Source organism: Trachinotus anak, unplaced genomic scaffold, assembly GCF_046630095.1.
Source record: "Trachinotus anak isolate AG129_WGS33_773 ecotype Australia unplaced genomic scaffold, CSIRO_AGI_Tana_v1 ptg000018l, whole genome shotgun sequence".
Classification (NCBI taxonomy): domain Eukaryota; kingdom Metazoa; phylum Chordata; class Actinopteri; order Carangiformes; family Carangidae; genus Trachinotus; species Trachinotus anak.
In genome coordinates, this window is record NW_027273869.1 from 2451424 (window position 1) to 2475682 (window position 24259).

Consider the following 24259-nt stretch of genomic DNA (forward strand, 5'->3'; position numbering starts at 1 on the left):
CTTGTGGGAATAAGCTTTTACTGGCACATCTTTAATGGGAAAGACATGAGGGTAACCACCAGACACACGCCCTAACTGTTAGTAATAAGTGGCTTCAGTACTGTAACCAGCACATACATAGAGTTCAGTTGTTCAATCAGTAGTTCAATGCACAGGTGTTTTATAGGTAAACTGTCGGGCATGGTCACTGTGTCCGTAAGAGTTATACACAGGAAAATCTTTTCCTGTTCCTATGTAATATGTAACGGTATATTTAAACCCACTTTAAACCTTTAACTCTAGCTAAGATGATAACAGAGTAACACCCCTCAAAGGTTAGAATTTAATGTGAGTTTGCAATAAAACAGGAATCAGCTACATGGTAAAGAACAGAATAGAAATCAAAAACTCACACCTTTATTTTATGGATGCCATACATTTTATTGTGCTGAATAAAACACAGTGAATATCTATAAAGAATTTGTTTAGCAAGCAAGCAAAATTTGTAGTGAATTCAAAGATAGTAATATTAGGTGGATAGAGAAAGCAATAAAGGTTAGACACTGTAGAAGACATTTGAAATGATACAGAAGGAGCAAGGCGGAGGGAGAGCTGGGAAATCTCTCCACCTACCTTACAGCTAACTACATAACATTGCATACGGTAAGAAAATTCCTTTTCAAAGGGTAAATGTCCAGTCTTACCTAATGGTGACTGAGAGGCAGAGAAAAACAGTCTTACAAAATTTATCCCCCACAAAAATAAACTATATATATATAAAATTTTAAGATGTTCTCCGTCAGCTCTCAGACACCTGAATTTTAAACAGTATTTAAGGTTGAAAACGAGGTAAAAGTAGGCCTTTCTGGAGGTAGTAATGTGTATTTGATTGTACTAGAACATGATATCATGAAGAGAAACGATCAACTTCATTAAGACTCCCAGAGCTGAAAGCTCATCAACAGTGGCTTCTATGATCATTCCGCCCAACACTGAGGTAATGTCACCTCCACAGAACATTAACTGGTGTTTTATACTCTACTGAGCTTCAGAAGCTCGAAACTTGGAGTCTGTTAAGCTCAGTGGTTTCAGCTAGATGTCATTTACATCTGGTATTATCATGTGATCTGATCTTTGATCTTTTTTGAAAGGGGATTTTTTTACATTCTGCTCAAAATGACCTCATATTTGTCTGCTTGGATTCAAAAATTCAGATCAGCTGAATTCTCTGGCCACTTCCTAACTGTGACGGCTACGTACACTGACTGGCTCACTGTGTCCCCAGTTTGTGCCTGTCACACATAGCTGCTGGTGGCGTTAACAACATTAGCAATCCTGACAAACACAGAAGGAATGTATATAAATGTACATATGATTTTTTTCCTCTGCAGTGGCAGTAAACACGACACAAAGGCCTGACGATAATTAGGCTATATTCAAGGCTTAAGAAGCAGAGACAGAGAGAGTCTATACCAGCTCTACATCACTGTCCATCCTACACTGAGTGGTGGTCAGTCAGTCAGTGTCACCTGACCCTCAGCAGATGGGTTTTCAGTGCAGTTTTGCGCAAAAATAGCTGGGTTTTCTCCTTTCACAATATCGTTCCAATTAAACGTGACAACAGATTTCCAGCAGTATGCCTCTCGGTTGAAGACGCCATGACTTGAATGCAAAAAAAGTGTTTCCAGAACACAGAAATTTAGCAAAATATGGGCATGTCGAATTGTCTGAAAAACCACCTCATGAGAGCGTGTACGTATTTTTTGCAACATTTGATTAAAAAAAAAATACCATTACTTGGTTTTAAGTTCGGAATTCCAAACTGTGCTTTAGACAGATGAACGGAAGCACACCTAGTGTGACCTGCACACACGGGGCTAAGCTGCTGACAAACATTGCTCCTTCACTCCTCTGATGCATTTTTACAAATATGCTTTGAGAGAGACTTTTGGCAGAATCTGAGGGTGTAGTTATCCTTTAAAATGTTTTTTTTCCCTTAACCAGGTAGATACAGAACACATGATAATACCATGTAAAAGGTCTGTCTGGCTGATGGAAGGTGTGGTGATTAATGATGAAGCCTGTCTGTTTCAAAGCCATTTGTTCAAAGCTACTGATCAGCCTGCTTCAACAGGGGCACACAGTTCATCCAGTATTTCTTATCCAGCTCATTTCACAGCAGCTTGTGATTCTCTCTGTTTCGATTGGTTGGATTATTAGAAATAGCATCACCTGCACAGTGTTTGGATGTTAGTCACTGAAGGCAGCACAGATCTTTACTTGTCATTGTCATGATGTAATCCCTACAGATGTTTTGAAGTCATAGTTAGACTTAAATGACAGAGCTGTCATTGCAAATCACTGTTCAGCTGCTGAAATTACCAGTAAAATTTTACACTTAAATACATTTTGTCTGATGTTTATAAGATGATACATGTTTAGTCTCACTCAAGGTCAATTCCCAGTGTTCTTGGGCGAGATACTGAACCCTGATGTAACGGTGGTGTGTGAATATGTGCTTGTTAGAAAAGCGCTGTGTGAATGGGTCAACGTGACTTGTAGTGTAAAACGCTTTAAGTGGTTGGTAAGACTAGAAAAGCGCTACGTAAGCGCCGTCCATTCACGTTAGTCTTTTAGTCAAAATAATTTATTTTCTCACAAAACAAAATACAATAATGTCTGAGTAAACCATGACAATGTGGCTGGGACTCACTGTGCACAACTGCAGGACCGAGACACTGCAGCTGCCAAAAGGAATCTATTATTCATTTTCTAATTCTTTACCTATTGTGATGTGAAAACAATGTGCGTGGGAAAGGCCCGTTGTGGGGGCGGGAAGTTAATGACGCTACTGAGGTGTGTTCAGTTTTAAAGGTGGAGCAATTGCAAATAAAAGTCAAGGCAAGCTGGATTTGCCCTGAGCAAGTTGCCTACACAGATATCGGTCCTTAGCCACTCAGTACAGTTTCTGATGAATGAAAAATGAAAGAGCTGGGGTTCGGTTAGAGGCTGAGCTGTCACACAGACACAGGCAGGCTATGCTTCCAGCTAGTTACCAGCTACAGCTAAGATCCCTACAGCTGTTATTCCAGCTGTTTGTGATGAATAAACAGACTGCACAAACATGGGTCAAAGTACAGGGGTCAAATTTGGATAAGGCAAGGTGACAGTTTGCTTTGCATTCAGACTGAAATCACCTTTACGCCCCAAACCACTGTGCAGATTGTTGGTTAGCGAGAGTTTTACCACAGCACCTGTTAAACTGCTGGTTGCCACTGTTCAGCACTGGTGTCACTGGTGAAGGCAGGTTGACAGGATGAGTGTAGCTCCTCTGAGGTTCTACCTCTGGCCAAGTACAAAATACCATGTTAACTTCTCAAAGGTTGTCATGATGACAGGTGAAAAATTATATAATCTATCACTAAGTGAAAAGCAATTCCATATACATCTGGTTTAACCATATAACAAGACAAGAAAATCACATTTGTGTGAAGTACACAAAACAGCTAATCAAGTATATTGATATCTACTAATTAAAAACAAGAAAACATATTCATGAATGCAATATACAAAATCCAAACATCTGTTTCAAAACCTGAAAGTCACTTTGAAGGTGAGAATCCAAATGTACTGAGACTGGAAGCTTGAATGATACAATACTTAATGTGAGGAGCTTCTGTAGTCCTGATATGGATCATATCATACGTCAATGTAACTCATACTGAAAGTAAACCGGCAAAGTCATTCCTTTTCAAGACTGGAGGTAGGTGTTTGTCAATTGATAAGTCCATTTTTATCGGCCTATTTGAGGTACTGTACATATATAGGTAGTACACAACTGAGGAAAAACAACCATTCAAAGCCAAAAAAAAAACATTTGTAGTTCTATCATGTAGTGTCATACAAACACTTGATCCGTATTAAACCATTGTGTAAATCAGTACAAAATAAATTCAAGTTAACAGTTTGTCAAACAGAAGTCCCAGTTTGCAGATAATGTAAAATATGTTTCATTACCATGTTTAGATACAAATTAACATCGAGGTGAACGAGATAAACAGTACTTAAAAGGTTAGCTGCTTTTGTGTTTTAAGTATTGAAAAGAAAAAAAAAACCAGACTACTGAATCAAGGCTTTTTCCAAGAATCTCTGAAGGAAATGTCAGGTAAGTCAGCACCATGTGCACGGGCGTAGATGGAGACAAACTCTAAAAACTGCATCTCAGCAATAACTAATATATGTAATATTATTCCTAAGTATTGTAATGAAATAACATCATTGATATTTAGTAGGATTTTTTGTATGCAAACAAAAACTGAAACTACAAAAAAAAGAAAGAAATATGGTTATGTATAAAATATATATATTGACTGTAGGCTTCAGAGTCTGTCTCCAATTAGAGGAAAATTAAGGTTTTGGGTTTTTTTTGTTCAACCTTTGTCTTATTTTCACAGCTTTGACCATCACACCTGCAGGTTATGACGATATTTCAGTCACACTGCTAAGAGCAGAGTTCTGGAGTCACCTGACAAGTGATCAACTAAACACATCCTCACACTGAACTGGTGGGTCTAGACAAATAACAAACAAATGCTGCAGCATCTACTGAGTGGAGGACTAATGTCACTGCATCAATATTACCACCAGTGAGAAACTCAGATCGTCTTTTATGAGAATAAAAGACAACTGCATGTGTAAAGTGTTGGCTGTGATCCTTGTGCAGTTCACTCCCGGCTCTGCTTCTCTGTTCAATGTGAAGTTTAACAATACAATGTCAATACAATATCTGCCTGGAGTTTTATTAAAGGTCCCATATTTTACACTGTTCCTGTGTTTTATTTGAAGTGTTGATATCCATCAAAAGATATATTTGTGGTTTTAAGAACCAAAAACTATCAGGCTTCTCTCTGGAGTTTTAGTATGAACAGGTTCATCAGCCAATCAGAAGAGAGGATCTGAACTTCTGTTTTCTGAGTGACACACGGCCAGACCAACCACAGATTGTAGCCTACTACTGTATTTTCGGCCCTGGACAGACGTGGTCTGAGTGATCAGATCTCAAATGCATCCTCGGTGCGTCTTGGGTACTTAGAGCTGTCCACATGTGATCAGATTACCTGAGACGGACGGATGTTAATACCAGGTCTGAAAAGGGTCTCGGTAAATCTCACAGGTAAATGCACTAAAATTAGTTGAACAGATGCTCAACTGTACCAAAGGCCAAACAAAAATGATCCAAAATCCTTAACAGAGATCAGCTCAAAATAGCAGTTTTCAGATAAATGAAATCCTGCAACATCGGATGGTGGGTCCAGGTGGGCCATGCTGGGGGAATAGCTGAGGGTGGTGTTTTGTTGTGACATCACAAAGTTCCAGAAGTCCTGACGGCTGGTTTTAAGGCTCAGTTTCTGAATACAGGCTGTGTGCATTTCTCTGTGGACTGAGGCTTTGATACTTTCACAGTATTAATATAGAACCTAGACCTGCTTTGTAATCAGAAACACGTGGACGTCTACCTTTATACAATATGGGACCTTTAAACATTAAGACTGTTTACTCCTTGTACATTATAACCAACAGGAAAGATGGTCATGAGTCAAAAACAAAAAAGTTTGTTTTAAGTTAAATTATTTTCCTTTAACGTCGATGCACATGACTCTGTCAGATTTGACCTTTGCTTCTTTGTGGATTATGAAGAGTTTACCTGACTGAATCAAACAAAACAGTTGCAGACAAATTGCCGTTCCCCCGTGACAAGAACAACCGGCATGACCTCGCTTTAATGTACAGTATAAAGTTACAACACATTGTGAAATATCTGAACGCACTCTTGCCATCCCGCGCATTGGTTTGTGTGTACTGAGCTGGTTATGCTGAGTCAGAGGTAGTTTGAAATCATGAGAAGATATTGCATATCAGTGACCAGAAAGCGCTGGCATACCATCAGGGTTTCCTTAAACATAAGGCACCCCGGGGAGTTACAGTGCGAGATGAGTCATCCATTGTCACACTGCTACTAAATCCAGGTATCAAGTGTGTTGAGAGGTAATGTGTGGTTTGTTCTTGTGGTTTTTTGTTCTTGAGGTTTTTAAGCAAGTCTGTGGATTTCTTTGCAGTGTGACATCAATGATAGAATCAAGGTATTAAAGCTATGCTGCACGAACAAACTGCATGAACATAAGCTTGTTACTGTAAATCTGAGCGAATGGTGTACAGTAGTCTGATGCAATGTCAAACGGCGTGGTTGTGGAGTGACAACAGGATGTGAAGAGGTTCGGAAAGAGGAGTGTGAGTCCACCAACGACAGGGAGAGCGAAGCAGAGCTCTGGACTGAAACCATCCTGGGTTACGTCGTGACCTTGTATCACAATTAAAGCTCTGAATACATATCTGAGGCACAGCTGAACTGGACCATTGACTCTAACATTTCTGTTCATTTTCTGACAGTGAAATAAATAAAATCACATGCAGTGCTTATATTTAAAATAAGTAGTTTGGGGGGACGTAATGAGCTCTATTTTAACGATCCAAAGCCCCTGGTCTAAAGGGCGTGGCACAAGGGCATTTAAGACGTATCCATTTCACTTTTTTCTTGCTCTTTTAACATCAGAAAAAGTTGCTTCCCAGGCACATGGTTCAAAAGGGTTGTACTTAGTCGCCTCATGAATTATGGGAGTTTTTTTGGGCGTAACATACAATAAACCAATCAGAGTGCCATCATATTACTCTCTTGATATTTATATAATTCATTCTCATAAAGTTTAGGTTAAGGATGTGAACAACTCATTACAGGGAATATGGGAACTGGATCCAAAAAAAAAAGAGCAGGTTATCACAACCCAGCCTTAGATTTAATAGATCATTCAAAGCTGAATTTTTAAAGCTGTTTTCAAACAGCCAGAAGGAAGAGACTTTAAATTGATTGATTAAAGATCATCTGAATTTAACAACTACCCTTTGAAATAATGTCCTGTGCTTTGACACAGTGGTAGACATTAAACGCTCCAGTCTGAACACATAAGTACAATTTACCAGACAGGAGTTGGATTTCTGTCCTTTATAATTAACATTAATCAATCAATGTAAAATGTGCCTCTGTTGTATGTTCAGTTACAGATTTAATCAACTAATCCTGAGCTGATGTTGATTAGGGGATGGGTTGGGTGTTGGACATGGTAACAAGGGATAGATCAGTGCTGTCAGTGAAGATTTGCACTTATTTCACAAGAGGTTCAACCTTTGAACCTTTGTGTCGGGTGCGGTTTTGTCCCTGCATGCTCATCAGGAAAAGTAGATCCAGGAAGATGACGTTCTTGTAAATGTAATAATGTATGGAGAACCTCAATCTGAGCCAACGCTGACGATAACAATCTTTCTTAACCCAGCAGGATGGATAAACGGCTGCCCTGAGGAAAGATCTCTGCGTTTCCCCTGTCTTTGGTGGTCTGACACCAGTTTGGGCGACGGGGCAGGAAGGTCGGGATGGTTCGATTTAAACATTGGAGCAGCAGATATTCATTCTACATTTGTGTATGACAAACCCAGACCGTTCCAGTCTCCTCTGTACTGTCAACATCTGGAGAATCGGTCAACAATGAAAGGGTGTGTGTGTGTGTGTGTGAAAGAGTGTGTGCACTGCTGTAGTTGGGCTGCGAGGGTGTTCGACTCGCACCTCGCTGTCTCCAGAATGACGCTAACGCGCTCGCTGCTTTGAAGACAATGACGTCGGGTGTTTGTCGTGTGTTTTCGGTTGATTCTCGTTGAGGAGTGTAGGTTCGTTGTACGTGATGTGTGTCTGTTGTAAAAAGGCAGAATGGCTGGAGATGAACTTTGTATGTGTTCAGCCAATCGGAGCAGCTGCACTATTACTGAAGGTTTCTGTCAGATGTTAGCCGCGCTGCTCCATGTGATAATGTAGCAAAGGAACTTAAAGATGCAGACAAATAGTGAAGGTTTCTGCCTGTTCAGTGTCAGATCAGTGTGGATGCACTCTGGACATGAAATGAAACCAAGTAAAATAATGTTGGAAAAAGTCAAACATAAGTGGTCAAGGCAGTCTTTTCCCTTTGAAAGACCTGACAGCTGAATGAGGTAGAGGTTTGACGGTGTGGAAGCTTAGTCCTTCTCTGGGGATTCTCCAGCCTCTTCTTCTTCTTCTTCTTCTTCTTCTTCTTCTTCTTCTTCCTGTTAATAAAGACGAGACAGCTCATGTCATTTAAACGCATTCATGATCGATTATTTATCATATAAATGAGGAAAAACAGAACACAACACAAAGTGCGACACAGTTAGATATAACTGCAGGGACGAAACATGCAAAGTATAGTACGTCAAGTCTGCTAACAAATCCTCCCAGCTCCATCCACGAGCAGGAAATGAAGGCAACAGCACTCAATAAAGAAAACTACACAACAATAATAATAATGATATCAGTAATAAAAAAGAACATAGAGAGAAATAAATTACAAAACATCGACATTTCATCATAAAACATAAAAATAAAAAATAAACATTATCCCTATCCCCCACCCCTCATCACTAAGATTACATCAATTTAAGTTGTTTCACACACTTGAGTTGAGGTACTTGAGTACTTGCTTTAAGTATTCAAAGTATTATTAAATGTTTAAGTGTACTTAAGTGTTTAAACGTGGCTGAATGACTGACTGACTGTAGAGACTGTAGAATAAAAAGCTTGTAGAATATGATATGATTTTTTTAGGCGGCGATGAAGTTTGGTCGTAAAATGAAATGGACCTTTATTTATTTCTGAATCTTCAAACACAGACTCTTCTGCCTCATCTTTATCTAAAGTAGCACCGTTAGGACACTGCCAGATTCACACAGTTCAGGAGCTGGCCGAGATTGGTGTATGATCTATCAGCTTTTTCAAAATAAAAATAAATAAATAAATAAATAAAATAAAAGTAATTTGTCTGACTAAAAGCTCTGTAACACTTACTTTATAGAAGTGCAGAGCAGTAAAACTCCAAACAAAAAAAACCTCTAAAGTACAGATACTGGAAAAATGTACTTGAGGACAGTACTCAGGTAAATGTACTGTCCACTCCTGAAATTCAGATCTCGTTTCATGGACTGAATTTTCTGCTTAAAAAAGCACGTGGTTGGAGTTCAACAAACAACAACTGTCTAAATATTGCTATATCACAAATATACCCACACACACACACACACACACACACACACACACACACACACACACACACACACACACACACATATATATATACATATACATAGTTTTGAAGGATAAATTTTTTCTGCTATTCTGCCTCTTCAGTAATACTTTGGGATTGTGATGCTTTTAATGTTGTGCAGGAGAGCTCTAGCTGGGCAGTCACTCTGTATGACAATAGCAAACTGTTTTGATTGATGGGGAATGTGGAGGTTTCCTTCTTTACAGGGTTAATCAAACAGCTAAATGCTACAGTGCATGGTCACAGAGTGAATGATTCATCTCGGACAGGAAATGGTCATGTGCATCATCCCTGATGAAGAGCCACCAGAGTGCCAGGGTACTGATTCACCACCTAAGTCAAGGCTGCACTCCAGTCAGTTAATGTTATTGGGAGGAAGACTCAGACCCACTTTGTCCTCGGCTATTTCCTCACATCTGTATTCACTTTACTTCAATGCTTATGGCACATTGCTTGGTATACCATACACTCATATTTTCATTAAAGGTCAGGTTACCCAGAAATGTCATCAGTTGACATGTCAGTGACGTTATACAGTAACTGCTGTGAGACTTTGTGCCACTGTACACTGTAGAGTCTAAAGATCAGCCACGCATCTTTAGCTTCAGCTATGATGCGTTTGCTTGCACTGCACAGCAGTTTTGTTACTGAATGCATCCTGAAGCTGCTGCTGCTCTACTGCTGATGTGCTGCTTCTTCAAGCTTTACTTGTACTTCTGGAAAAAGGGGTCGTTGAAAATCTGACGGCTACCCAGTCCCAGGAAGGCGGGACTTAGCTCCTCAACCTGAACTGATTAGAGGGTCTGGATCAGGCCTTGCTCAGTCTCTCCCTTTGTTTGCTGCAGCATGTTAATCTGCCTGAATTTGCATCTCCTGAAGTTGACTGTGCATCAGATGCATTATTTGTGTAAGTTAATGATATTTGTTAGTAGTTATAATAGTTATTGCTGTTGCTGTGTCCAATAGTAGACAAGTGCCTTGATTAGATTAATTAGAGTCCTGCTGTATACTGCTTTCATTTGCCTTTAAGCCAATAAATCACCTGTTACAGTCTGAGCCTGAGTGGAAATCCTTTGGAAAGGAGAATAAACTGCTCAAAATCTCCTTGTGCTTTAACCGCTGTGCCAACGCAGAAGCTCTTTGGATAACCCAGCAACCACAGAGTCCATTTTCTGCAGGGGTTATTCTGTTACCTATAGTGGCACAGTTACCTATATATGTGCACAGCCTTTGTAGCCACTCCTCATGTCATGCAAAGCTCCTGCCTGTACTGTTTTTGGATTTCTACTGGAAGTGAGTATAGTCTACACCAGAGGTTATCATAGACAGTGGCAGCTTGAACAACTCCAAATACTCCAGCAATGTATCAGATGCGTGGTCGTTCCCACCTAAACTAAAAGTCAAAGAACAAGTTCCCACCTCAAGAACCGCTACTAATGAGATACCTAATGGACATAGGTAAATAAAGATGTGTACAAATGCATATAAAACACTTACAATTACAACAGTACTCTGCATGATGTACATACATTCATATGACCTCAACAGAGGAAAAGTGAATAAAGGGCTCAAACTACCCAGTTAATAGGCAAAACTCAGCCTACAGCATCTAAAAGGTAGAGACAGAGAATACAAGCCTATATATATTATATTATATTATATTATATTTCTCATACATATGTATCTGTAAGTTTAGCTGCCAACAAAATAATCATGTACCAGAATTAATAATAAATAATTAACTAGAGTCGCAATGTCTGTCAACATGTTGACGTTCTAACACAAAAGTACTCACAAGGTAGAACATTATTACCAGCCCCACCAGCAGGGCTGGCATTGTTTACACCTTGTGAGTCTCTCTCTCTCTCTCTCTCTCTCCTTCTCCAGGACCACTTCATAATGTGAATACTCAGGAGTCATGGGTTGGACCACACCCATATTCTACCTCAGGCTTCATTGTGATGCTGACTACACACCTGTAAAGACTCGTGTCTGCATCTCACAGCAGACAGTCAGACATATAAACACCTGCTGAAGACCTCCTCTGTGGTACTTCCTGTTACAGTCAGTGTCTCCAGGACCACATTTTGCCATGATGACACACACTCACACACAACAACAACAACAACAATTTTTATACAGCGTATGCAGACATGCATGTTCAAGCCTCTAACTGTAACTTTTAGCTAAGACATTTGTATTTATCTACTTCTACCCACTGTTAGCACTTCAACCACGGCTGATTGTGTGCCCATCTTCATTATACTATATTGTCTCCAGGTGGATGCACACCTGGAAAAAAAAAAAGTGTAGTCTGGACTGGAAGTCTGCAGGATATTGGTGTAAACTGCTTTGCTTTTCAGTGGCAAGTACTCATGTCATACTGTATCAATGTGAAGTAACAGGCAAAACCGCAAGCGCTCATTTTCTTCACTTTTTCAATTCACTCACACATAAAAAACTTTGTTTTCTTTTAGAATTCTTTATGCAAAAATTCAAAAATGTGCCTAAAAGCAGTGAATGGAAATAAACTCACTGCAGCAGTGTTAATGACGGCTCCATAAATTTCCCTCTTTTTCCAGAACAAATGCTGCTTGTTTTTTTGTTTTTTTTTAAGTGTGCAATGACCACTGTGACAACTAGCGAAGATGTTCCTCCTCCCTCCACAGATTAAATGGATTTCATTTTCCACATGGCTTCATTTTATTAGTGGAGGCTAACTGATACAATTTATAACCCACTTCCGTTCCCAGACCATGGCAGTGCACCCATTCAGCAGTCTGCATTCTGCAGCTCCGACTCCATTCATTAGTGCTCACACACTTCAGCCTTGAATGGACAACTAAATGCTACCATGTGTGACAAGGGCAGATGAGAGCAGGAGAGAAAAAAGGTGGTGGTGGGACAAAAAAAAAAAAAGAAGCTAATCATATTGCCGCCCACCGACACCATCATTCCACGAGGGAGAGGATGTCCATGGAGAAAGCTCCAACTGCACTGCACCATGCAATCCAAAACCATCACCGATCACTGTGTTTTCTGCCACTTCATGGTCAAAGCTCATTTCTAGTATTTAAAGTGATAGTTCTGGTTAGTTATTTGATGTTGGGTTGTGTGTGGTACGTATCTAATTTCAGTGTATAACCTGTAGATTCACATCAGTGCGCTCCCAATTTACTGCCAGAAGCACATGTGTGTTCACAGCGGCTTCAATGTTTAGAGGAAATTAATTTCTGACTTATTTCAGGAGGAAAATGCCACTAAGATGCTACCGTCTCCACATGTAGCTGCTATGTCTCACTAACTAATATATTTACATTTTTTCATGTCTGTGTCAGATTCAGATTCAGATTCAGCCTAGATATAGGTGTCAGGTGTGATGCTGCTGGTATTGTGTCAGTATGACATCAACAGGTCTTTGCTCTGTCTATTTTTGCTGAGAGCCGCTTGCGTCACACGTGAAAAATAGGCGAGACGTCAAATCTCTAGATCAGGCAGTGTGTCCGCTCTAACCCGTTAACAGGGGCACCGAAATGAAAACCTAGACGTTCCACTGCTGACACAACATCCAGAGTGTCCCTGGCTTTATTTTGTGTATTTCAACAGCACTTTCCTTTGGGAACTACAGTTTGTGAACTGTTAAACTACTATATTCCTATGCGCAAGTGCACCACATACAGCTGATCTGCGCCTTAGTTGCGCCAGTAACATGGCAGTTTAACGGTCCTCTTATTCTCCTTCTGGCCCTCTCCTGTCTGTGCCTCTTCTCCTGTCTCTGAACATTAAGTGGACTCAGCTCACATAGACTCAGCTTATGTCGCCTAAAGCCAGTCGGCCTGTTTGCCTCGATTTGCATCTTTCCATTGACTCTGTACCTGGTTCATGGCTTTAACTTGGTCTTCAGCATTGAATAGGAGTGGCCTCCTCAATCGTTCTCTGGCTGTTCACTGATGCCTGGTCGATGACTTTGACCCTTCCTGATGACTCCATTGATGTTGTCACATGGGATAGCTGTCTTAAGGTTGGGTTGTTTTTTTTGCAGGGGAATCTGGTTAGAGCTGAAGGTCCAGACTTGTTAGGGGATCTTACTGAGATGCTTCTGGTGGTCCATGTTTATTTAGTTCTCCTGGTTTTTAAGAGTGACTTATAACCATCTGGTTATTTTTTTTACCTTTATTCCGATAGTGACAGTGAGAGACAGGAGAATCAAGGAAAGAGAGGGAATGACTTATAGCAAAGGGCCACGGGCTGGACTCAAAACCAGGACGCTGTGGTTAGGACTACGCCTTCACGGTACTTTTAATCTTACTCATTCACCTCTGAAAAGAATGGAGAACACTGAAATGTAGTAGCATACTACAATCCCTCAATCATCTCTGTCGTTCCACAATACAAGGTGCTGTACATATGTTCTTTGAAACTGGCTTTAGATTTGATTGCTCCCTGACTGAAGTAGGGCTGCACCTGAATCAGATTTTGTCAGCCCTCATCTGAGTCACCACTTTGTGTTATTAAAAGATACTCTTATATACTTTTTCTGCAACACATACAACGATGAGAACATCAGATTTGCACACAAATAAAGTCAAGTCATGTAGCATTAAGCTGACCAGTGGTGAAAATATGACCAGTCAGTCAGTCAGTCAGTCAGGGCCCCACCATTCCAGCTAAAAAGACAACATTAGGTTCACATCAGGAGCTTCGCTACTGATTCTGACCATTAACATTTACGGATTAGCCATAGTATGTAATGTAGAGGTTGGTCTAAGTCCATATTTTGAACTGGGACACCATCTCTCCAACCACAGGACAGTGATATAATACCATAATAAAGAAGAGAATTAAGCATTTCAAGCTGTATGTCACTGCAGATTCTCCACTTCTGCCCCTCACAGTGTTCATTAGCCTCACTGAGAAGTGAGAGGTATTTAACAAAGCCTGGGAAATCAGGAGATCTAGTAGCTCAAACTTCATTAGGAGATGGTGCTATGTGCATGTGTTGTGTGCATGTTTGTAGCGTCTGTTTGGGTCATGCGTCCACCTCACCCAGTCCTGAGCACTGGAATGAAAGGGGTTTGAGGTTTTGCACAGGGTGGTGGAGGTGGGGCTGAGATAAAGCAGCCTATCAAAGTGGGAGAGCTAAATGACATTTTTATGGCTTGCAGCTCCCAGGGCCTCACAGCACCTCCCAACTACCTCAGCACTGTTCCCACACAGCCACAAATCAGAGCCGAGTTATGCATTCACACCAAGAAGTGGCCCACACCAACGAGAGGAGGGAGGCTGGTGGATTCCTGGAGTGTGAGAGAATGCTGGGGGTGGGGGTCCTGTGTCATGTTTCACTCACTTATTACCATTCTGCTTTCGCTTGTCCTCTGATGTGGGCGCTCACACCAGCAACACAAAACGCCATCCAATTATCTGCTACATGTGAACAGGCAGACGCAGAAGACCTGCGCTTTACTTTGGAATTTCTCACTGAGAGCAGCAGAAATAACTCATGTCCTGTTCCACCTCTTCTCCTGCTAAAGCCACTCCTGTATTTACAGACGTGACTTTTGCCACAGTTCTCATCAGGCCCAACGTTTCGTAAGCACCGGTATGAGCTTTAGCTACCAGCACAGGTACTGTCGCAGCAATATGGATGTTCCAAGTCTCGCTGCAGCTTGACAAGAATCATCAGTCCAATAGCTAAAGTTACAACACAGCCAGTATGTGACCACAACAGAGACACAAAATATGAGACCCACAAACCGTGGGGAAAAAAAGAAAAGAAAAAAAGGAACAATAACACAGGACCTTTAGTGGTCGAGTCAATTAAGACTCTGTGAGGTGCAAAGCTGGAAGTAGCATAATGTGATTATTAGCACTGTAAAAGCTCGCTGGGAGGAGCTTGGTGTTCATGGATGGTCAACAAAGCATGAACACAGGAACCTGCTGGGTGTTTTTTTTTTTACTGCTTCCCACTGTCTGTTGTTCTTTAACCTCAACCAAAAAGTTTTAAACCCAACAATGATCTTTCCTTAACCCCGACCAAGTTGGTCTTAAGTCTAAACCAAAGCTTTGCCAGAACTCTGCAGATCAGAAACTGCTCATTTTTGCATCTGTCCTTTCTTCTAGAAAACAGTGGCAAACAAAGTTAGTGTCATTCTGCCCACAGTGGTTATAACACCACAAAATTCTAGAGTGTGATTTTGGAAGATGACACCCTGCAGGATGGTCACCAACATCGTTAGACGTTGATATTTGGTTGACTGTTGGTTGTGAGGGTGATCGAACTTCGCTGTCAGGATAGCATTTAATGCCGACATGGAGCAGAAGACTGACGACAGCTGATGTTGATATTTTGTTGGTTTTAAGTTGTGTGTTAAGTGACCAAAAGCCAACGTCTTCCGAATGTCATGCATGTCTTGACATATAAAATACCCACATGCTAGTCATGACCAAAACCCACCCTCTGCTAACGCTGGCTTTTGAGGTCAACCCAATTTTCATTTCCAACTAAAATTTAACATCTATCTGACGTTACAGTCGCTAGAGTCCAATGTCTTTTTGACGTTACATATTTCTGTCTTATGCAGGTTCCCACTTTAGCAAAAAACACACAGCCACACAACCACCTGCTCAGGTGATCAAATGATACTTCTGCTGTAGAAACCACTCAGCGTTATTTCCACATGCCATTTCATTACAAAGTCAATTTACCTTGGCTTAAAAACCACGAGTGCTATCTAACACTATCCATAAAGAGTAAAAACAGCAGTGTAAGAGCAGCGTATTGAAATACAAAATAACATGTAGTGTAATCTGTCCCGAAAGTGTGTGTTGCATTTGTGTGTGTGTATATTCACAGTCCTGAGGATCTCTTACCTGAGCGGGCTTTTTCTGGACGACTTGCTGTGGCTGCAAGAGAGCAGATGGGAGAAGGTTAGTGATGTTTCTGCAGTTGCTAACATGAACAAGAAGAAGCTCCAGCACCTTATGTGTTATTTCACCAAAAATGTTGATGATTCACAAGAATTGAAGGCTGGCTGGATTCAACTGGAAATGAAAGACAGCCACAGAACAGAATCCACAGTGTGAACAACTGAACCCAAACAGTACTGTGTATTTTCCATCTAAAGCTGTTAGCTGTAGCTGTTGACTGCTAGCTCACCCAGCTAATGCAACACAATGGCTTCACTTTTCATTGGAGCGGTTCTTTTATTTGTGGCTGTGGCGTGAAATAGTGCACAGACAGTGTATGAGGTTTAAGTTTAGTTTTTTGTTAAAAAAAACAAAACAAAACAGAGATTATTGTAGAGGCAGAAGAAAATCACACCAACTTCAGTTTTTTCTATAAAGAAAAACATAACAGCCACTTCTGCTGCTGATGTCACATGACGTCCTGAGTAAAGGTGAAAGTAAAGGTTTTAAAATCTCTATTTAAACCTGCATAGCTCTATAGAGTCATTAATGCAGAACAGTGTATTTACCCCTTCATAACAATGCCAAGCACTGTCAGACCTTAGGTTGGCTTCTTTTTTCAAAACTCTTTTTTATTGTGTTACTTCATGATCCATTCAAACATTACTGGTCTTTTCCATCCAAGCCTTAAAATTGAGACTCAATTTTAACCAAAAGTAATGAATCTGAGTTAAATTAGATAAGACAGAAGCAACTGGGGACCAATGAAGCAAATCAAACCATAATCATTAAAAAAATAAAATAGAATAAAATATAAAATAACAAAACAGGCAGACCAAGTCAACTCAGACGACTAAAACCAGAAAGCTGGGGCGTACCTGCATGATACTCAAATCCCTTTATAAAAACAGGGTGTGAGAAAAAGAAGACATTTTTAAAAAATGACCCATTATACAAATGATGGATGTACAGGTGTGATGTATTTATCGATCTTTCCCATTTTTTTCATAAATTTGTCCTGTTGCAATCTAATATAAAAAGTAATTCTTTCAATCCCAAAGATTTCATAAATACTGTCAATCCAGTCATCCATTGTAAGTGTTTCTGGTTTTAGCCACTTTCTAGCAGCACTTTCACTGCCAGCAGCGTTTAGAATATCAATCTAAAGAAGCAGCATTTTCTGGTGGCAGGGCGCCCAAATACAGGGTCTCTAGTTCAGCTGAGTAATGAAGAATCTAAAGAGATTTTTATGTAAAACCCTCTCCACAAAGCTGAGCATGAAGAGGTTCAAGGTCCGAGGGAGCTAGAGCCAAGCCCAGCTCACTTTGAGTGAGGCTCAGGGTACACCCACAGGTCACCTGTGTGATGCAGGGCTTACCCATAAAGAAACTATGCACACTCACAGTTGTACGTACTGAAAAGGTTCACTGTACTTGAAATGAAATAGGTCGTAGGATGTGTCACCCAACTACATCTAAAGTCTAAAGAGTGTTTCTACTGTTTCTGAATGATCACCCACACAGGGCTGAAAGCCTGCCATCATGGCCTCCTACTGGCTGCTCACCACAGCCTCCCTTTTGCATTTTCCCACACAGGAAGCGACAGAACAGTAGTTTGCGTGAAGAATTAAAAAAAAAAAAGCTTGAGCAAGATGTTCAAACCCTGCCAACTTTCACAGTCAGTCAGAGTACAAAATAAAAAAATTGTGACTCAACAATAAATATAAAAAAAGAATATTGTGTATTTATCTATGTATTTATTCATTCATTCATTCATTTATTCATATATTGATATATTTATTTACCATTTTTGCAATTATTAGAACATTAGGTGAAGGGCAGTAGTCTTCCAGTCCATTCTCTTGCTCAGTCTCGCTCTCTTTCTCTCGCTCTCTCTCTCACTCTGAACGAGGGCACCTTCTGGTTACAGGTCTTCACCTTTCCAACCGCTCATCAACAGTGGATAATCATTATAATTATTGATGGCCATTATCAAAAGCCAACTCAGTGTAGAAAGATAGAGCTGGCAGAAGCAGCGCTGCAGCGACAATGGTTCAGCAAGGTAGCGTCATACACAGGTGAGGTGATGCACGAGGTCTGTCAGCTCATCCCTGCTTGTTAAACTATTGCTGGTTTAAGTTGACGGGTTATGGTGCAGCCCCAAACACTCACAAACACCGGGAAATATCCTGGTTCTATTGATGGGCTGTTCACCCACAAAGTGGGCATGACTGTCAGAGTTTCTGTTAAGGGCAGTTACAGATATTGCCAGATACAAAATCTCCTTTACATTTGTAAATATTGTAGCACGTTTAATAATATTTGCACTGTTTTCATTCCATATATTTACATGTAGATCTTTTTAGACCCTGTAAAGGTGCAGGACATGTAGATACAACCTGGATTTTCATTTGACTGAGGTCTTTTTTCATTTTGGCCTTTGACAGCACACACACAGGAAGTAGCTCTGGACCAGAGCTGAACAGCTGAGCACTCCAACAGCTCTGAGAATGTAGAAAGAAAATGTAGTCCCTGGTGCTTGTAAGCCCGGCCAGCTGCTGGCCTTAAGAAGAGGGTTCCATGTCCCTAACCCCACATATACACACACACACATACACACACATAAACACACACAAACACACACGCTAGATCAGTTCAAACAGCTGGTGTTTTCTTTGCCAGCTCTTGGTGGAATGTCAGTAGGCTCAAACACAGTAATGGAGTCCATGTCAACACCGGATGGGCCCTGCATCAGGAATGCAAGCCGCAGTGAAGGAAAGATTTGGACCCTCATACACACCGACAGGAGGATGCTGAGCCTCTGAGCACTGTCAGGCTCCTCGCTTCTAAACAGCTCTCTCCCCTCCTTTGTTGTTGGGATAATGGGCAGGTGGGTACCTGAGCACTTCATTTTGTCTGAATATGCTTATGTTGTTATACGTTATTCACAACATTGGAAGTTGATGGTTGTGTCACTGGTAACATAATAATAAAAATATCTCATAATTTTGATTTAAGAAGTCATGATTATGAGTTAACCACTCATAACTTCTACATCAAAGTAATCTTTTATTATGGAGGTTATGATTTTGACATCCTTGTCATAGTTGTGAATATTCATCTCTATCATTCTTAACTTGACATCAGTTGGTATTATTTTCCTGGCTGGAAATGGGTATCTAGCTTCCATTCTTGTACGTTTTAAGTAGTAAGTAAAATCATTGTGTTTTTTCTGTGTTAAATAAATAGTACACGTCAAACATTTGAATTAAGAACCAAGACAATTGAGGGATAATGCACTTCGGGAACCTTGAGGGTAGACTGGCCTGAATTAGGTATGTTTACACCAAAGCCCATGATGGAAAGATGTATTGTAGTTTATTTGGCTATCCTTGATATTTTTGTAGTTGCTTACCACTAATTCATAAAACAATCAATCCTTGTTTGAAGGATTATATAATACCCCATACAGAAACGTAATGACATACTGTATATGTCCCTATATCAAGAGTGATGTTGCATATATATGTCACCTATAAGGGGAAATACTTTTATCACATATATACATATATACATCTTATGGATATATACAGTGTAAAATTTGTATATGTACATGGATTAAAAATATCTATATGATGGACTTTTACATGGTAACATGTTGCGACCATACATGTTAACAATACATAGTTAATAAAATAGAAGTTTATTACAACAGCATCTATCATTTATTATTAAAATAGCATAGATATAAAAATTGTGCTTTTGTTCTTCTTATTCATTTTTCATTAATCTCAAATATGCCTATCTTCCCATTCTGGGAAAGTGGCCTCAGAACCTTGGAATCTAAATATATCTATATTTTGACAGGCTTTGGGATGGATATATATTTACGTCTATACATGTCTACAATATAAGCATACATAAATAAACATACATATTTGTATGGGCTATATGTCAATATATGAAAATTGTTCCAATTTCTAACAGGTTTCATATGTAATTTTTACATATGGTTTATTTTATATGTACATATATTTCATACATGGAAGTTCAATATTAGGTACACCTGTTCAACTGCTCATTAACGCAAATATCTAATCAGCCAATCACATGGCAGCAGACGACCTGCTGAAGTTCAAACCAGCATCAGAACGGGGAAGAGAAAGAGAAAATATCCAGTGAGCAGCAGTTCTCTGGGCAAAAATGCCTTGTTGATGCCAGAGGTCAGAGGAGAATGGCCAGACTGCTTCCAGCTGATAGGAAGGCAACAGTAACTCAAATAAGCACTCGTTATGACCAAGGTCTGCAGAAGAGCATCTCTGAATGCAGAACACGTCGAACCTTGAAGTAGATGAGCTACAGCAGCAGAAGAACACACCGGGGGCCACTCCTGTCAGCTAAGAACAGGAAACTGAGGCTTCAGTTCACACAGGCTCAACAAAACTGGACAATAGAAGACTGGAAAAACTTGCCTGGTCTGATGAGTCTCAATTTCTGCTGTGACATTAGGATGGTAGGGTCAGAACTTGGCATCAACAACATGAAAGCATGGATCCATCCTGCCTTGTCTCAATGGTTCAGGCTGGTGGTGGTGTAATGGTGTGGGGGATATTTTCTTGGCACACTTTGGGCCCCTTAGTACCAACTGAGCATCGTTTAAACACCAAAGCCTACCTGAGTATTGGTGCTGACCATGTCCATCCCTTTATGACCACAGTGAACTCCTCATCATCTCAATCATCTCAAACTGGTTTCTTGAACATGACAATGAGTTCAAGAAACTCATTGGCCTCCGCAGTCACCAGATTTCAATCCAATACAGCACCTTTGGGATGTGGTGGAACAGGAGATTCACATCATGGATGTGCAGCCGACAAATCTGCAGCAACTGTGTGATGCTGTCATGTCAATATGAGCCAAAATCTCTGAGGAATGTTTCCAGCACCTTGTTGAATCTATGCCACAAAGAATTAAGGCAGTTCTGAAGGCAAAAGGGGTCCAACCCAGTACTAGCAAGGCGTACCTAATAAAGTGGCTGGAGAGTGTATGTACATATATTACATCTGGGATTACATGTTGGAATAACAAAACAAAAATGAGATATTAGTTTGACTGCAGCCCAGAGAGCGCTGGCTACAAAATAAGTAAAGGTTTAATACTTCCAAAGTTACAGCAGGTAGACAATGTACTTTGAAGTGTCAAACTGAATGACCATGAAGACAAGGGATGAGTCCTCTATGTTTACAGGGGGAAAGTAATAAAATGTACAGCTGAAGTTGCAATGCATCTGGGACAGACTATTCCAAAATAAGCATTAGTGAACCCCACTCCTTAAGTACAGAAGCCACTCCTGCTAGTAAAGCCCCTCTTCCCCCACTGCACCAACCCAGACCCCTCTCCCCCTGTAACACAAAAGAGAAAGCATTGTCTTTCATAGGCTGTGGCAGATCTTTGATGTTGCTGGGCCTAACACTATGAATCACTTGTAGGCCTCCGCAGCTGCTCGGCCCTACAAGTAATTTGGCAGGAGGCTTGAGGCTTAGCATGAGGGCAGTGTGGGCAGCTTCAACCATTCCAAGTTATGATAAAATAAAAGTAGGAGCCCCATGGTGGAGACCCCATTTCAGCTGAAACCCAATCCCTCCGTGGCTTGAGGAATGCAGCGCTCCAGGCTCTCAGCTCTACAACCACCCAGCAGCCTCTTTCCAGAAGTCTTCCTCTGATCAAAGACAGAAATGCCTCCGCTCTGCTGAGCACCTTGTACGGGCCACCATTTACTAAAGCCCCACCTATCACGAGAGGTGGGCCCCTCAGCCTGCTACTTTCCACTGTCTGAAAGTGACTGACTTAATTTACGGGTTCTCCAACTGGAGAAAATGTCGTCACACTTTCCCACAGAGCTTGCCATGATCATGCACTCCACAATTCAATGGTACTGGATCACAAGTATTTGATGAACAAAGAACTTGGTCAATAGGATACATGAATTCTTTTGTAATTGGATGGCTCTTGATGGTGATGGTGGTGATGATGATGAAGGCCACTTTCATCTAGGTTTTGCACATTCAATGTACAAAGAACTATACCACATCTCAACACAAAGTGTCTCAGTGCATCTATGATAGAGTGAAAGTCCACTAAAATGTGGATTGCTCGTATGGCCACACAGGTAAAAATTATCCTGTACCTGTTCCTTACGCTCTCTCTGCTCCTCACCTCAAAAGGTCCGAAATAGTTGACGTCAACAGAAGTAAAGTCTGCCATCTGCTGGGACACTGTCTGAGCATTCAGTCTTCGACAGAAGATGAAGCACTCATGTCTGTATGAGAGCCAGTGATCCGGTACATCTCCCACAGTTTGGATAACATTGGTAACGACCACTATGTCCTACTTCTTGATGGATTTGACTTAGAAGAATGCTGAGATATGGAAATCTTTAGCCAGTATCATGGGATGTTGAGCTTCCGCAGGTTTAGATGACCTGCTGAGCCAACCACTCTCCTATCAGTGGGCAGTCTACAAATGTGGCAACACCCCATCACACTTGTGCCCTTTTGCAGCCTGGACAGTTCCTCTGGAAACATCTTCCGTAGGCAGAGCCCGATAATCTCCAGTTCAGCATTCTCAAGCCCATCCGCTGAAAGTGTCCATATCTTTCTCCAATAAAAGTCTTTGTTTTTTAAACATTTATTAACTGCAGCAGAGTCACTATGAGGTGGTTGGGTGGATGGTAGGCGTACAAAGTGCATGACTGTCACCAGAGACTGGGGTTCATATCCTGTCTGTGGTTAAGTTAGAGAAAGATTGTGGTGTGGCTTGATACAAAAAAAAGTTCACTTTGACTTAAAAACCAAGATGCGGTCTCACCCCCAAATATGTCAGAAGCCATATATGAGGCAGTGGTCTGCAACTTTCAAAGCAGCAGAGAACATTAGAAGTCTGTACACTGAAACACTGGGTAACACCGGGCTACAGTGTGTTAGAAAGTGACGCCAATGGGTCCTTATGTGATGACTTGTAGAAGAAGTAAGTATCTTGGCCTTCACATATCTGTCTCGCAGATATTTCCATTATTGACAGCAGGCATTTCCACCTCTCTTCAGAGTTCCTTTCTCAACCTCTCTTTAAAGTAAGAATCCATGTTGTTGCATTATAGGCGACACGCAGATGTAGAAAGTATGAATTGGCCTTTATCCGTTCTTCTTTGTCTTCCAGTTCATATGTGTTCTTTCATAATTTGTCATTAATGCTGCCAGGTCAGCCTCTGTTTAAAGATGTGCAGAAGCAGCAGACTTTCTTCATGCAGAGTTTTGTGGTCTTGTTGCTTGTGTTTCCCAGATTTAACTCACTGTTGCTAGGTTTTACATCTTTACTTGCATGTCATCTGTCATGATTATGGATGCAGCCTGCACTGGTACTTGAGGTTCATCTGCTATTAGAAGGCTGATGCACCTTTTCATTTATTGTAGCAGGATCAGATTGAACAGGATAGTTGTTGAGGAGTAATTCCTCATGTCTCAATCGCTGTTTAACATCCTCCTTAAATGTGTTGCTGTATCCCACAGTGCCAACCATTCATTTTGTTCATCTAGTCATCCTCTGGTAATAAAAGAATCAAGTGTACATGTGAGGCATTTTTCTTTCTTCTCATAAGTTCTCTACATCTCTGGGATGAGCTCTTTTATTTTATTCATAATGATTTTGCATACCTGTTGAAGATTTTCAGTTTTATTCTTATATATTTCATTGCTCTATAGATAGTCAACCTTATCAATTACAAATATATTACCACCCTTCTCAGCATAGCCACAGTAGAATTAACCAGAAAGGAGGACAAGATTCGGACAATTAAACAAAAATGACCAATGATAAATGACATAGACCCTCAGTATTAAGCTAAACAGCCTGCTACATCTTATAGAACTGACAACAGAATAAAGCAACACGAAAGTGGACAACCCAGCGATGTGTAAACAACAGAAACTCCACAGTGCTTCGAGCCCACAAACACAAGAAAGGAAAAGAAAGCCCCAGGTTTTGCACACACACAATGTTATGTTGCAAGGCAACGCAACCGTTGTTGACATGCTCCTCTGAACTGTGAATTACAACAAGGGCAGTGGCACAGAATTGAAAGCTAGATGATCAACAATGAGT

General features: G+C 40.7%; 1 protein-coding gene across 2 annotated transcripts in view; it reads right to left on the reverse strand.

Moving 5' to 3' along the window:
- Positions 1–395: 395 nt before the first annotated feature.
- The window catches only part of hmga2 (high mobility group AT-hook 2), a 54225-nt gene continuing 30361 nt past the window's right edge, over positions 396–24259 (reverse strand). Inside the window, exons 4-5 of one of the 2 annotated variants that reach the window (XM_071502053.1) lie at positions 16068–16100; positions 396–8163 (exon numbers count right to left, since the gene is read on the reverse strand). In XM_071502053.1, the coding sequence (XP_071358154.1) occupies positions 8095–8163; positions 16068–16100 (102 nt within the window). In that variant the 3' untranslated portion in view covers positions 396–8094. Of the gene's footprint in view, positions 8164–16066; positions 16101–24259 lie in introns of both variants that reach the window. The other variant, XM_071502054.1, reaches the window with a different exon arrangement.